The sequence below is a fragment of the Colossoma macropomum genome, unplaced genomic scaffold (genome assembly GCF_904425465.1).
Source record: "Colossoma macropomum unplaced genomic scaffold, Colossoma_macropomum, whole genome shotgun sequence".
In the NCBI taxonomy this organism is placed as follows: domain Eukaryota; kingdom Metazoa; phylum Chordata; class Actinopteri; order Characiformes; family Serrasalmidae; genus Colossoma; species Colossoma macropomum.
The window spans coordinates 5,605,432-5,620,637 of record NW_023494793.1 but is presented as its reverse complement, the minus strand read 5'-3'; the positions used below and the strand labels follow the sequence as shown (position 1 = coordinate 5,620,637).

The 15,206-nt window shown below is 41.8% G+C and overlaps 1 protein-coding gene across 1 annotated transcript; it reads right to left on the bottom strand.

Moving 5' to 3' along the window:
* Window positions 1-6,102: 6,102 nt before the first annotated feature.
* Window positions 6,103-14,598, bottom strand: LOC118814026 (chitin-binding lectin 1-like). The gene is made up of 3 exons (XM_036579697.1): window positions 14,388-14,598; window positions 14,076-14,227; window positions 6,103-6,311 (listed from the first exon to the last, which is right to left on the bottom strand). The coding sequence occupies exons 1-3, from the start codon at window positions 14,585-14,587 to the stop codon at window positions 6,103-6,105; spliced, it is 561 nt and encodes a 186-aa protein (XP_036435590.1). The 5' UTR covers window positions 14,588-14,598.
* Between the last annotated feature and the right edge of the window lie 608 nt (window positions 14,599-15,206).

The window sequence follows — 15,206 nt, the reverse complement described above, 5'->3', positions numbered from 1 at the left end:
AAATAGACACTAAATAAACACTGAACAACTTCCTCGGTTGGGGGGGTGGGGGGTGTCGTGGGGTGCAATATTATCGATATCGATTGATTTTCTTCACTAGACAATGTGCTAATTATTTTTAGATATTGCCCAGGCCTGACTGTATGCCACTGCCGGTCTGACCACTCAGATTAGTGTCCTGTATACAAGGTCGAACTAGATTTTAATGTCCTCAAACAGACTTTTATTTTGGAAAATAAATTAAGGTTGCTGAATGAATGACTGGGCCTAATATTAAATGATGCTGACACTGTGCTGAGTTGGTTACAGCAATGAAGAATGAAAGAAATGAAGGGAAAATAAGTAAATTGGACCATCAGTGGAAAATGAGAGCGGAAAAGTGGCATTTTGTCCAACGCTTTGCTTAACCACTTGTGGGCTGCCCAGAAAACGCAAAGCTTAAAGTCAGTGAGCTGCCACTGTGGACCAACAGTGGGCCCACTATCCTCTATCTGGATAAACGTACAATTTCCTCCCCCTGCCCCCAAATGCAGTCAGACAGCCAAGGCAAGTTTGATTCCTTAGCTTTGCGCTGGAGCTACTAGCTAATATAGCCCTGTGCTCAGTGCACTGCCTTAGTCTTAACCCATTTGCCTGAAAGTAATCTTTAACAGACTTGCTTGTGTGGTTCTGCACTGTCGTCTATAAACATGGAAAAATGTACACACCAAATTCAGGCTTCAAGATGGCTGCTGCTGATGTTTTAACTGCAAAGTACTTCTGTCCACTTGTAGGCAGAAGATGTGCCAGAAACCACATAAGCAAGTCTGTTTGTGGTAAATTAAACACATAAAGTGATTTTAGACAGAGGTGTTAAGATTTAGGCTGTTCAGTTTGCGCAGAGCTAAATGTTATCCTGTTAGCAACACTAGCCTTGTTGCTAGTGTTTAACTTGTTAGCAACACTAGCCTTGTCATTCCAGCGTAAACTAAAGAAGCAAACGTCACACACACCGCACACGTCTGGACTGATTTATTCAAAGGAAAAATGTTTGAATTAGATTTTTTTTGCCAAGTGTTTGCTGAAAGATCCAGCTAAGACCAGCTTTTGCTGGTGGTTTCAGAAGGTCAAGCTGGTCCTTGATGGCCTGAGTGGTTGCCGCCTAGCTGTAGTAGACAAGTAGACAAAACATAGCAGCATAGGGTATGTTTTTGTTTGGGTTTGGTGGTTTAGCTGGTCTGCCAATGTGACCAACTTGCTGGTCATCCTGCCAAATGGGTCAGCTAAACTAGCTTGAGTTGGTCAGGCTGTTTTTTTTTGTTTTTTTTCTGCAGGGATTCTTTTAATCAGTCCCTGTTCCTTTGCTCAGCTTTTAAGATGTAAAATAATTTCAAATAGGTTTGCTTAAGTGGTTTCTGTACACTGGGTTACATACTGTTACCTATAAAAGCAGAGGAAGGGATGAGCTTCCTGGTCCTGGTGGGTTCATTGCCCTCCACTGATAACACATTAGCTTGCAATTCTGTTTTTAGGTTCAGGACCATTGTAAGATTAAGATTAGCTCTTTTTAATACCATTAAATTTTTTTATGTATTGCATACATTGCATCATAGACTGAATCCCTACAGATGTACTTCAGTGTAAAGTCTAATTAGCCTTTCAGAGGCCTTGCAATAGTTGTCATGGAAACCTTTAGGCAGATATACATTAGGCTGCAAGTGGCAGATGCTGATTTCTGTGTTGGCTCAACGTCGTCAGTGTGAAGAGGTTGCCATGGTTTTCAAACCAGCCAGCTTCTTTTTCAAGCATCGCAGATGGACTAGCACTGTCCTTTAGAGAGGGTCAGAACATCATTAGTATGGGTGGTGGTGAAAGGCTATACTGGAGGCAGCTATACCTACTGTAGCGGCTCCCCACCTTGTCTGAGGTCATCCAGAAAATCGCATAGCACTTGAGGGACACAGTCAGCCTAAATTCCTCTCATTCTGAACTAAGATTAAACAAAGATATTGGCACAAAATTCAGATTTATATAATTATCACTTTATCCCTTATATAGTTGATAAGCCAAGACATGTTTGCCGTCTGATGTTTGCTTCTTTAGTCTTACCAGAGAACTTGTAGAGAGAATTAACACTCTGGAGGGCGCTCTCGAGCAATTTTAATATAAAAGAATACATTAATTTCCTGAACACAGAGCAGCATAAACATTGTAACACCACTGTTATGTTTTTGAGCGCTTTTAAACTTGAGGTATAGGAGTTTAAAACGGCGCTTCACGTTCGTTCATGACGTCTGTGAGCGCGAACAGCCAACGAGCTCCTCCGCTTGCCAACCAATAAGCACTCAGTAGCAGTAATGCTAGCATCCTGCTGCCCAAAACCCGTTTGCTGTAGAAAAAAATTAATTATACAGGTGAGCACAGGTGAGTTTTCTTTGCTTTTTTACTGAAATACATTCTTCTACTTACTAAAATTAAAGGACAGTTCTGGGTGACTGATTAGAAACTATTTTCACTTTTTGTTTTTAGCTGTTTAGCTCCATTCACCCCCACTCGCTGTTTTGCAGTCGTGTTTTTGATATAACGGGGGAAATAGGAAGAGGCCAGGCTCCTCCTAAACCAGCTCTGGTCTTACACTGGAGCTATGAAGCCAATGTAGCTAACAAGTAATGGAAGCTACTACCCCATAAACAGATCAGCCACACATTCCCAGCAAAAAATATATATATATATATATGCAGAACGTTCTCCTAATGTTCTATTTCCACAACGTGAATTTGTCCAGTTTTCTTAACGTTCCCAGAATGTTTTCCTTAACTTATGAGAACGTTATGAACAAGTCACCTCAACCTCATTTGCAAGGACATTTTAGCGTTAAGGAACGCTGTACTGGAACTTGCCATTATATTAAACTTAAAATATTATATTAAGCAGAAAACGTCAAACACAATCAATGGATGCACGTCTTTTAGCATTGCACCTTATCATCCAAACAAATTTTAAACAGTTGATTAATATTTCCTAATATTGGCCTAATATATGTTGACAACATGCGGCTCTTTTACTGCCCTGCTGTGGCTCCACAGCAGAATTAGATTTGTAGGTAATAATAAAATAATCCTCCTTTACAGTAAAATAAAGCTCTGCTGATCGTTCAACACAGTTTAACAATAAACGGTCTTAAATGCTGGAGTTAATGTAGAACTGCTAATTCACCCTTTAACCCTAAAGGTTGGCCTGCAGACGGATGGTCACCATAGCAACGGAGACACTCTCGCCTAGCTAGTTGCTAACAAACAGCCAAAGAGAGATTTAGAACGAACATCGATAATTTGGAGATGAACTGACTTATCTGCATTTATAATCACTCCAGCTGGTTTCCTGATACGTTTAATCTGCAACGAGAAACTGTCAAACAGTAAAATGTCGTGAAGCTGAAGTCGCTTCTCATTTAATTTTTCCCGTTCCACCTTAAATGGTGCAGTATTTACATTCTGGCGCTTTAAGTAGCATTTAAGGTGGAACGGGAAGCTGGCGAATAAGAGGCTTCATCCTCTAAAAAAAATCAAGCGTTAGGAGACGTTTTACAAGAAACCGTTTTCTGCTGGAGACGCGAGAAAAGCGGCTAAGCTAAAGCTTAAAGCAGCGCAAAGTAAGTCTGCGTTTCGTTTATATTATATTTGTTAGCCTGTAGCACATTAGCACATACTGAGACGTATTCGCAGCCAGTATGTTAAAATGGACATTAAATGCTGTGGCTACCAGGGTGGTTTGATTTTTGCTGAAAGGACAAAATGGCTCATCTTAACATTTGGGTTGTCGACCTCTGGTCTAAAGAATAGCCTTTCATATAAGGTTACATTTATTTAATGTTGCCCCCAGACAGTTTCAGACTGACATTGTGAGAACTTTTGTGAAGGTCATGTATCGTTCCATTGACGTTCCTCTGAGTAGTTTGCTCCTAACATTGGGAGAACATTTACATAACGTTAGACAGAGATGTAGAAGCCTTCCCTGGTAGATGGGTTAAAACCACCTCCTTGTATCTACACTCATTGTCCATTTTATCATGGCCACTTATCATACAGGAGCACCATGTAGTTCTACAGTTACAGACTGTAGTCCATCTGTTTCTCTGCATACTTTGTTAGCCCCCTTTTACCCTGTTCTTCAATGCCCAGGACCCCCACAGGACCACCACACTACAGATATTATTTGGGTGGTGGGTCATTCTCAGCACTGCAGTAACACTGACGCGGTGGTGGTGGTGTGTTAGTGTGTGCTGCGCTGGTACGAGTGGATCAGACACAGCAGTGCTGCTGTGAATCTGACCTGAATAGTCAGATTATGAACACTTTAAATGTTTTTATAAAAATGTTTACACCTTTTTAAGTCTTAGTTGCTGTTGTATCCCATTATGCTGTGCTTACAACTTAATTTTGCTGTCATTACAGAAAATTGTATTAATGCTTGTTGAATAATATAATGTTAATATTTAGTTAGTTGACTTCACATAAAATGATCAATCCAGGGTTTTAATGTGGAAAATTAGTGTTAAATATTGTGAAACCCGGAAATAATTAACAGTGTGATGATCAGCGTAACAGCTTAATTTACTGCTGACCAGCATATTAACCTCTGGTCAGCCTTTCTGCTGGAGATGCACCTGCACCTGCTTTCAGGGTCCAGCTCCCACCCAGATCAACCCAAATTGATCAGGTCCAGCTAATTCAGCAGTTTAGGGGATCTCTGTTACTGGATCATGTGTGGCATGTTAGAGCTGGAACTAATATGTGGTACAGCAGACCGCCAGGAGAAACGGTGGGCCGTTGTGTTTTATTCATTTGAATGGACTTTCTAGCTGCTAGATGAAGCTGCTAGAGTGCCCATGGCATTTAAGCAGTGATAAGAGAAATATAGAAACCCAGACACTTAGAATTACAGCAACATTGCATTATTAACTTGCCCCTTTATTTATTTAGCGGGTGGTGCGTCCTCAGCCAGTTTCCCTTCACTAAAAGGGTTTCTTGGTATGAAAGTGTATTAAAGAAATGCCACTTCCACCACGCTTGACATCACTGTGGTTTGTCCCTTTGTGGAAACGGAGTCTGTTCTGATTAACTCGTGCGCTTGGTTAATTTGTGCAGAGTCAGCGATTACGTAATGCAGTGTTAGTCAGAGAAAGTTTAGCCTTGAGGAGCTTCATCCATGAGAACATATAGTTATAATTGTCGGCCCATTTGCAGTCCTGCATACCTACGTATGAGTCACTAGCAGCACCAGCCACAGAACCGCAGGCGTTAGTGGGGAAAAATCCCTGCTCAGTGCCGACATCTCACCATACAGATGACATCTTCATGCAGTATGTCTTCATTTCAATTAAATTTGAATGAGTTTTGCGATTAATGGTTTGCTAACTAAATGCACTCAGAAGGCACTTACCATCTGGACCTCTTGGGCATGTGAATGGGAGCCTGGGAGCCCTGGCCACTAGGGGCCCATGATCAGCAGAGATTTATAATAGGTTGGCTAATACGTTTGATTGCTAGGTCACTGGGTAACACTTTCCTTGAACTCTGCTACACAACATTGACATAGCCACACCATAAACGTATCATGGCAGATGTCTGAGTCGTCATGACAGGTTTTGTTCCTTTGCATAACAGTGTGATGTTACTATTAAAGTCATCATGACAGCAAAAATGAACATGTTAAATAAAGTTGCTGAAATGTGCGCAGTCAAGTTCACAGTTTATAATCGACACAGACATCAGTGTTATTAGCCTAATTTTGCATTTACTTTTACTCTGGACAGCTTAACCTGCTTGCAATGTTAGCGAAAAGCAGCCGAGGGTAGCTCCAGCTCAGTGCTCACTTTTCACAGATGTGCTCTCAGTTTAAGTGATTAAGATTAAGTGACCTTTATTAGTCCCACAACGGGGAAATTTCACCCTCACGTTTAACCCGTCCGTGCAGTGAAACACCACATACACACTAGTGAACACACACACTAGGGAGCAGTGAGCACACTTGCCTGGAGCGGTGGGCAGCCCTATCCACAGTGCCCAGGGAGCAGTTGGGGGTTAGGTACTTGGGCACTTCAGTCACGTACTGTGGGCTCCACTATTTGAGGGATGGGCCAGGGTTGGGCCAGGGTTGGGCCAGGGTTGGGCCAGGGTGGGGCCGGGTTGGGCCGGGTTGGGCCGGGTTGGGCCAGGGTGGGGCCAGGGTGGGGCCGGGTTGGGCCAGGGTGGGGCCAGGGTGGGGCCAGGGTGGGGCCAGGGTGGGGCCAGGGTGGGGCCAGGGTGGGGCCAGGGTGGGGGTGGGGGTATCTTAGGACATTCCAAAAAAAAAATTGTCTATTAAACGTTTTCATCTCGTTCAACGTTACATCAACATTACATTACACCCTTCGCCCTCAGACCGTACGAGCCTGTTCTGACGTTTTGGTTGGTGTTTATAATAATTGTTTATATTCTTCATCATGTTCTCAGCTCATCCTCAGCTTCATTCCACGTATGGAGCTAGTCGGTCGCCTTGGGGTTGATCGACGGATATAATAACGTCTTTAATGTGGCCGTTCTTCTAGATCTCAGCGAGACTCAACTCAGCATTTTCCTGGGAATGGAAATAGTTTCTGTTGATAAGGTGCTGATAACCTCTTTAAACAAGACACTGTGACTTACTTCTGTTACAGACAAATTGAAGTAGGCGCAGCAGCACTAAACACCAAAACCAAGCTGATTTTATTTAAAAACCCAAAAAATGAAGGCTCTGTGGAGCTTCAATAGAGTTGCAATTCTGAAACAGATAGCAATTAGATAGCATAGTGGGTAATGTTAGAGTCTAGTATGCTGGAAAGTAAAGCTAGTGTTTTAGGGAGCTTAGGGAAGGAAAAACGTCTTAATGAGTGGTTGCAAAATACTGTAAATTAAATGAAGTTTAATGCATGTTCATGTTGAGCCCCTGTCCCCCCATGTGTTTGTACACAGGCCTGCTCAGGATATCACTGCTGTTGGAACAAAACCTCACATCTCCATATTTGATGTTTTTCAGTTTTTGACATAATTTGAAAATGCCTGTTGCCCTTTACATTGTGTGTAAATTTCACAATGAATGAGCCAAAAGAAACGGCCCAAAAAGTCTGGTTCCATTGACTTACATTAAAAGTATAGTATGTTTTTCCTTCTCACGTAAGGTCATCATTATGGAGATACAAGGTATTGTATTAATCTGTCCCTGGGCACGCTTGCTACCCATATAGAAATGTTAAAGTTAGTTCACAGTCATGCTTTCATGATATCAGTGCTGACTCTTTATACACATGGAAAGCATTTTGATCCCACATTGTTGGCAGCCATCAAAGAAGAAGGGCTCCACCACCTCCTAGACCCAGTTTAACCCCAGCGCATGAGGCATGCACAAACTACAGAGTCAGAAACTGCAGCCCACACAGAACAGAGGAAAGAAACACAGTGTTCCTCTTCTTCCAGGGAAGCGGTGAGTGCGTCAGACTGCAGGCTCCAGCTCCGGCGCTCTTTCTCTTCTCCTTTTCTTCTATAAAGACCAGATGAGCCCACATCACAGAGCCTGCTGCTCTTTATCTGCTGTCTCCTTTCCTCTCTCTGCGTAGTACCAGTTTGCTCTGCGTGTAAACAGGCTTCAAATATTTACAACTCCGAACCTGAACAGATAAAGGAACGGGGGATTTCATAATATGTCTCGGCCCACTTTTTGCTCAGAGTTTCCAGTTTACTCTGGTGCGAGTCGACTGTGTCGTTGGTGTGGGCGTGTTGTGAATGGTCAGCGAGGTCAATGAGGTCGATCCCTAGTTCTCTCAGTGGTGTGATAGCGTTTCAGCCAGGGGTTGACCTAGAAACTGGAACTCTTCCTAAGTTTGCTAAGGTTAGCTGATGTAGGTTTTGTTGCGACTGTCAATAACTAGGCTCCGGAATTGCTTAGTTGACTAGCTAGTGTTGATCCAGTATGAAACTACAGTGTGTAGTTTTTACAGTCTGACAGTAATAATTGTGGAGTGATTTTAATCCAGTATGAATCTGCAGTGTGTGTAGTTTTACAGTCTGACAGTAATAATTGTGGAGCGATTTTAATCCAGTATGAATCTGCAGTGTGTGTAGTTTTACAGTCTGACAGTAATAATTGTGGAGCGATTTTAATCCAGTATGAATCTGCAGTGTGTGTAGTTTTTACAGTCTGACAGTAATAATTGTGGAGCGATTTTAATCCAGTATGAATCTGCAGTGTGTGTAGTTTTTACATCAAGCATTCACTGATGTGTTTGAAACATATTATTAGGTGCATTACAGTTGCAGTATGTAGCAACACTCGCATGATATACCAATATATTATGTCCATGATATTTTGTCCATATGGTGCAGCCCGGAAAGATGCTATTCCAGTCCACTTTAACCCTTGTGTGTGGCCTGTTATACAGCTCCCTGTTTTCTACTTGTTCTTTCATCTTTTGGCTCCTCTCCTCCAAAGCTGTTGGCGTCGGATCCTGTTGGCCGACTCTCGACACTGGAAACTATTTGTAGCGCTCTTATTATTTATTTACTCAGAAAAAAGAGCCAGCAAGCTGAGGCACTTGACCCAAACCGCACCGTGTTACTGCTCCCCTCCTTCACACACATCAGTGGTCATCAGCGTTCGAAGATCAGGCCTGTCTGCAGATTTCCCCAGAACATGAGAGGCTTTCCTGGAGGGTAGCTGCATTTGTGGTTCACTGTTGTTTTTGAATGCAAAAAAATGCAGTGACCCTACTGCAGAAAATAATATCTTGGCAAATATAGGCAATATATTTAATCTAATTTGCTAGCTTTACAAAATATAACTTGGAATCTGCCAGTGCAGTAAGATAATTTCAGTTGATAAGATCAATTTATTTAAGTAAAATGGCTTCAGTGATCTTAAAATAGCATGAAAAATGTAAGATGTTTTCACTTGCCAAGATATTTTTGCAGTATCTGTGTGTGTGTGTGTGTGGGTGGGTGGGTGTGTGTGGTTGTGTGGGAGAGGGCAGCTGGAAAAGGACTGAACTGCATTACAAAACAGACAAACTTAGCTAATAGTTAACATGATAGGGCCATTGATGAAAATAGCACCATTTCTGTTTGGTTTGAGATAAGAGTTAGATTTAGAAAGTAATACTACATACAGATTCTAGCACATATAGTAAGTAGAGGACACATTATTATAACACACAGGTACTTACAGAAATGTGGTACATATAGGACGTATTATTGTAATGTGTATATACTGACATATACAATACTGTGCAAAAGTCACATTGTTTAAAACCTTTTATCTCAGCAGTAATTGTGTGTTTTGCTGGTGAAAAACAATAAGTAATTAGAATAGATGCAAATCAACATGAATTCAGTAAAAGTTACAAGAATTCATTATTTTGAAAAAGTAGTTGATATCTTGTGAGCTAGTTTGAAGAACAGAGTTTGGTTCCAGATTTCTCCCGGACGCCTCCAGATGTCACACGGCTTTGTTAAAGTTCATCATCAGCACACTCGATCTAACGTAATGAAGCACTGATTAGCCAAACCAAGTATGATAACACTCACACACACACACACACACACACACAAACACACAAACACATACACACATACATAGATTTTCATTTTTGTCATTTTTCAGTTTTTGACATCATTTGAAAATACCTGTTGGCCTTTCTGTTGTGTGTACATTTCATGATGAATGGACCAAAAGAAATGGACCAAAATATTCGGACAAAATGTCTGGTTCCGTTGACTTGTTTTTTCCTTCTCCTGTAAAGTTACCAAGTTGGAGATACAAGGTTTTGTTCCGACAGCAACTATATATATATATATACACACACATACACAGTAATTTTACATACAGTTACCTAGATGTATAATAAGATGAGACATATTATTATTAGTACACATACACGTTTTATAACACATCTGTAAGAAACCATATCCTGACATTATGTAAAAAACAAATGTGTGTGTGAGAGAGGGAGAGAGAGAGTGAGTGAGTGAGGTATCTGGGAGAGTTGTTTGGCAGCAGACACCATTAGGCAGCCCCCCTGCCCCCCTCTGTCCACGCAGAGCCTCTCTGACGCACATGCTCATGTACACACACACACACATTTGCCAAATGGAGGTGAAAGGTCAGGAGGCCCTCGTGATCCTCCCCTCCCTCTGTGTGTCATAATAGCAGGCTCTTTTTAAACACGCTGTGTGTGTGTGTGTGTGTGTGTGTGTGTGTGTGTGTGTGTGTGTGTGTTTGTGCCGGTAGGATGTTATTTATTGGTCATGCTTCAAATCTCTTGGAGCCTCTTTGCTCTCTGTGTTGGCCTCATTGATCTTATTCTGGTACAACCCTGCCTGCTGTCCAGTGTGTGTGTGTGTTTGTGTGTGTGTGTGTGTGTGTGTGTGTGTGTGTGTGTTTGCGGTAAAGAGTGTATTCATTTTGTCTGGCTATTTTATAATTTGATTCCTCGGGCAGCCTGAGGCTTCCACTCCTCCTGAGTCAGAACGGCCTGACTGCAGTCCCACACAGTCTGACTGATCATAAGCAAAGCACTTGTGGAGGTTTTGTTTACTACCAAAATATATAGAAAACAGAGCAGCACAAACCTGGTTTAAAGGAAAACTACAGTGTTTCTCAACATAATATCTATCTGCCAGATCATAAACTCCATTCTGGTACGTTTCTTTGAATTTGATAGAGAATAGAAAACTTTTTTAGTCGCACTGAGCAGGTGCTGAAGCAATGCCAGTTGGCTTCTACTATGAGTGTGTTTACATGCACCTAATAATCTGATAGCTGCAGAAGATGAGATTTTTTCAGTAATCCGATCAACGCATTTACACACACTTAGATAATCAGATAATGGGGAAACTCTGGGTCTACTCTGGGTAGACAGTAATCGGATTTCTGCTTTTTAACCAGGCAATAAACTCACAGAAGAAGGCGTGACGTAAACAAAATGTAAAACTCAAACTTCATGCCGCGTTTTTTTTTTAAACATCGCGCCACTGTACCTGAAAATATGACCATACTTCATCTAGAAGATGAAGAAAATTGAAATCCTTTATTTCGTCTAGTATGTAGTCACTCTAGAAGTGTTTTGCTGTGTCTCGTGACAACACTGCTTACTTATGTCCGGTACCGCAGTCTGTTTTCACACATGCGTGGCTGAGAAATCCGAAAGAAATCAGAGTAAGATTTCATATTTCTTAATCGGATTTTTAGACCTTACTCTGATCTAAGAAATCAGATTATGATGTTTACATGACCATTTGAATAATCAGGTAACTGCAGAAATCTGATTATGATCAGATTATCGAATGCAGGTAAACGAGCTCTCTGTGTTTCAAGTCAGGTTTTTTGTGCTTTTCTAAGTGTAAAAATTAATATCTGTGGTAATCAGACATATGCAACAGATGCAGCACATAGAGATTAGATTGACAAATGTTTGAGTGTTCCTTTAATTTAGCTTCAAGTGTAGAGCAGTAAGAGGGTCCATTACCTATATTTTTTGAGGAATTATGTTAAGGCTTTGATAAAGAGTATGTCTATAAATAACCCAACAGTTTAAGAACAGCCGCTGACTTTTGTAAACTAAAGTTTATTTTGAAATGGTCTGATGGAAGATGTGCCCATGCCATGGGCATTAATACACCCCATATTGGTGCCCAGGGCACGGGCACATCTGTGAAGGCACCATTAACACTGGCCGATATATATTCACCGAGCTCTTTATGAAGGGCAGCACTTTGTACGTCCACTCATTGTCCATTTTATCAGCTCCACTTACAGAAGCACTTTGTAGTTCTACAATGACAGACTGTAGTCCATCTGTTTGTTAGCTTGCTTTTACCCTGTTCTACAATGGTCTGGTCCACCACAGGACCACCACAGAGGTATTGTTTAGGTGGTGGATCATTCTCAGCACTGCAGTAACATTGATGTGGTGGTGGTGTGTTGGTGTGTGTTGTGCCGGTACGAGTGGATCAGACACAGCAGTGCTGCTGGAGTTTTTAAACACTGTGTCCACTCACTGTCCACTCTATTAGACACTCCTACCTTGTCAGTCCACCTTGTAGATGTAAAATCAGAGGCGATAGCTCATCTGCTGCTGTGCAGTTTGTGTTGGTCATCATCTAGTCCTTCATCAGTGGTCACAGGATGCCTTTGGCTGGATATTTTTGGTTGGTGGACTATTCTCAGTCCAGCAGCGACACTGAAGTGTTTAAAAACTCCAGCAGCACTGCTGTGTCTGATCCACTCGCACCAGCGCAGCACACACTCCACCACCCACGTAATTTCCTGTTCTGTGGGGGTCCTGACCATTGAAAAACAAAGTAACAAAGGGGCTACTACAGTCTCAACAACAAAGTGCTCCTGTATGATAAGTAGAGCTGATAAAATGGATAAAGAGTGCAGAATCAAGGAGGTGTTCCTAATAAAGTGCTCAGTGAGTGTATATACATACTGGATAAACACATGCTGCCTTCTAGACAACGTCTTCTTCGGAGACATCCTTGCTTACTTCAACGTATAACAGTAGAAGGGCAGAATATCCACTTTTAGAGCTGGATGAGTTGGTTTCTTCAGTCCTCAAATCATTATTAGTGTTGATAAATGGCAAAATGATGCAAATTAAATGTGGAATGAGCGTATAGTCACAAAAAAATAAACATTTATAATGTAAAACATCAAATATTGTATTTTTGTAATGTTTTCTATTTAAAACCTCAGTAGTCAACCTCCTATAGCACCTGTTGTAAGTGTTAAACTAATTAAACTAAGCTGCTGACATGCTTAATCCACACACACACACACACACACACACACACACACACACACACACACACAGCTCTGCGTGACTGAGTTTTATTGCTGTGTGTGTATCCATAGACATAAATAACTCAGTGAGTCAAAGCATCCCAAGGCGGCACCAGTGCTGAGATTCACTCACGCAGTCATATACATGTTTTCTCTCACAGTCTGTGTGTGTGTGTGTGTGTGTGTGTGTGTGTGTGTGTGTGTTTGTGTGTGTGTGTGTGTGTGTGTGTGTGTGTGTGTGTGCACTGCAAGGAAATGCATCTGACTGCATGTGTCATTGTGTAACACTAAAACCAAAGCTCACTGATAACCCAGTTACTGTTTGAGCCAGAGTTACTGATCGACTCAGGAGAGTTCACTGACAGGGCTGTAGTATCAATTACACTAAACACACACACGCGCACTCACACACGCACACACACACACACACACACACACACACGCACACACACACACGCACACGCGCGCACACACGCACACACACACACACACACACACAGCAATGTTTTTATATAGCAAAAAAAAGGTTGCTTTGAATTTAATTGGCTCAAATGTGTACATTGGTTCCACATGAGTGATATTACATCAGTATAAATACTGTCATGAATTTTAATTACTTTTGGCAAAAACTGTGTTGATGTAATATTTTATTCATGTGGAACCGACATATACGTTTGAATCAAGAGAAGCATCGTGAGTGTATTTATATGTAATAATAATGCGGTTCATATGTATTTTATACATCATCGCTGTCCAGAGAAAAATAAGTATCTCCTGAAAGGTAACTTTACGGGAGAAAGTAAAAACAATCTTTGCTTTCAATGTAAGTTAAATGTAATGTAAAAAGATTTTATTCAAAGCAATTTTGGAGCATTTCGATTGGTCCAGTCACCATGACATTTTCATACAATGACGATATGTAAGTGTTCATATGTAATTATCTGCTACTGGATCGTGCTGCCATGGGAGCGCGGGGGGGCATGGCCATGCAGAGCGGCCATGTGAGGAGTCTCTTGGGAAGCACCGCATTCCTGGTATGAGAGACATTTATTGTAAATAAGTTGTTGTTCCTCAGTCTAAGATGTGCATGTATTGTTTGTGCTATTCTGTGCTGGGCTGTGGAGTGGTTAGTTCCTACTGTCGAGAGGAAGTGTGTGGGTAGAAGTGACCTGTTTGCTGCCTCAACTGTTTCAGCAGCTCTTAGAGGCATTTCTTCCTTGCTGCCTGTTCAATAAAAGAACATTCACCTTTAAAGTGTGATGCTTCCTGCTTCATCTTCGCTGATGCCACACTGGTGTCAAAGGTGGGACAGTGCGCCCCAGCGGACTGGACAGAAATGGTGCTTCCACGAACTCGGAGGCAGACAGCTGAGAAGTCCGGGCATGGCTGAGGACTGCAGAAGAAATAGAAGCAGAGCAGCGACGACAAGCGGTGAGGATGGGAGGCAAAGACAGAGGAAGAGGAAGCAGTGCAGTGAGGTTGGCCAGAAGATGGCAGCTCGCAAGGATCTGCTAGTGAAGCAGTGTGGCAGCCTGGCAGCATTTACTGTTTACCTCCAGTGACACTTCCAGCAGGCCCTTGCTGACGTTGGCGACACAGTGGGTGGCAGAGGAAGCGGAGAACAGCCAAAGGAGCCGGCCCCAGTATTATGAGAATTGATGCCACAGGCTGGGAAGAGTTCCGCCATGGTGCTCAGAGCGAGAGGACGTGGCTGCGAGAGTCGAGTGGGACTATGCATGGCTGAGGAGTGCATGCCCTGCGGCGTGTGTGTTTACCAGGATGGTGGACATTCCGAAACCCCTGCTGTGAAGATACTGTGGCGTGTGGGGGGCGTGTTGGGGGTCTGTATCTCGGCTGTTTTAGCAGCACTGAGCAGCAGTTCTTCCTTGCTGCCTGTTCAATAAAACTGCCTTTGCCTTCAAAGTGCAATGTTTTCCGCGTCTTATGCTACACCACTATCTATCTATATCTATATATATATATATATATATACATGTGTGTGAGTGTGTGTGTATATACACATATACACACATACATACATATATATATATATATATATATATATATGTGTGTGTAGTATATCGATGTTGTCGAAACAAAACCTTGTATCTTCTTTTTTGTTGTTTTTCAGTTTTTGACATAATTTTAAAATGGCTGTTGCCCTTTACATTGTTTGTAAATTTCATGATGAATAGACCGAAAGAAATGGCTCAGAATTACTTGGACAAAAGTCTGGTTCTATTGGCTTAAATTAAAAGTGAAGTATGTTTTTTCCTTCTCCTGTAAATATATATATATATATATATATATATATATATATATATATATATATGTGTGTGTGTGTGTGTGTGTGTGTGTGTGTGTGTGTGTGT

Coding starts and splice junctions, on each gene's coding strand:
- LOC118814026 (XM_036579697.1), bottom strand. CDS start 14,587: ATGCACTCCTCAGCCATGCATAGTCCCACTCGACTCTCGCAGCCACGT. Junction 14,228..14,387: donor TGCTGGAAGTGTCACTGGAG/GTAAACAGTAAA, acceptor TTTCTTCTGCAG/TCCTCAGCCATGCCCGGACT. Junction 6,312..14,075: donor ATCACACTTTAAAGGTGAAT/GTTCTTTTATTG, acceptor GAATGTCCTAAG/ATACCCCCACCCCCACCCTG.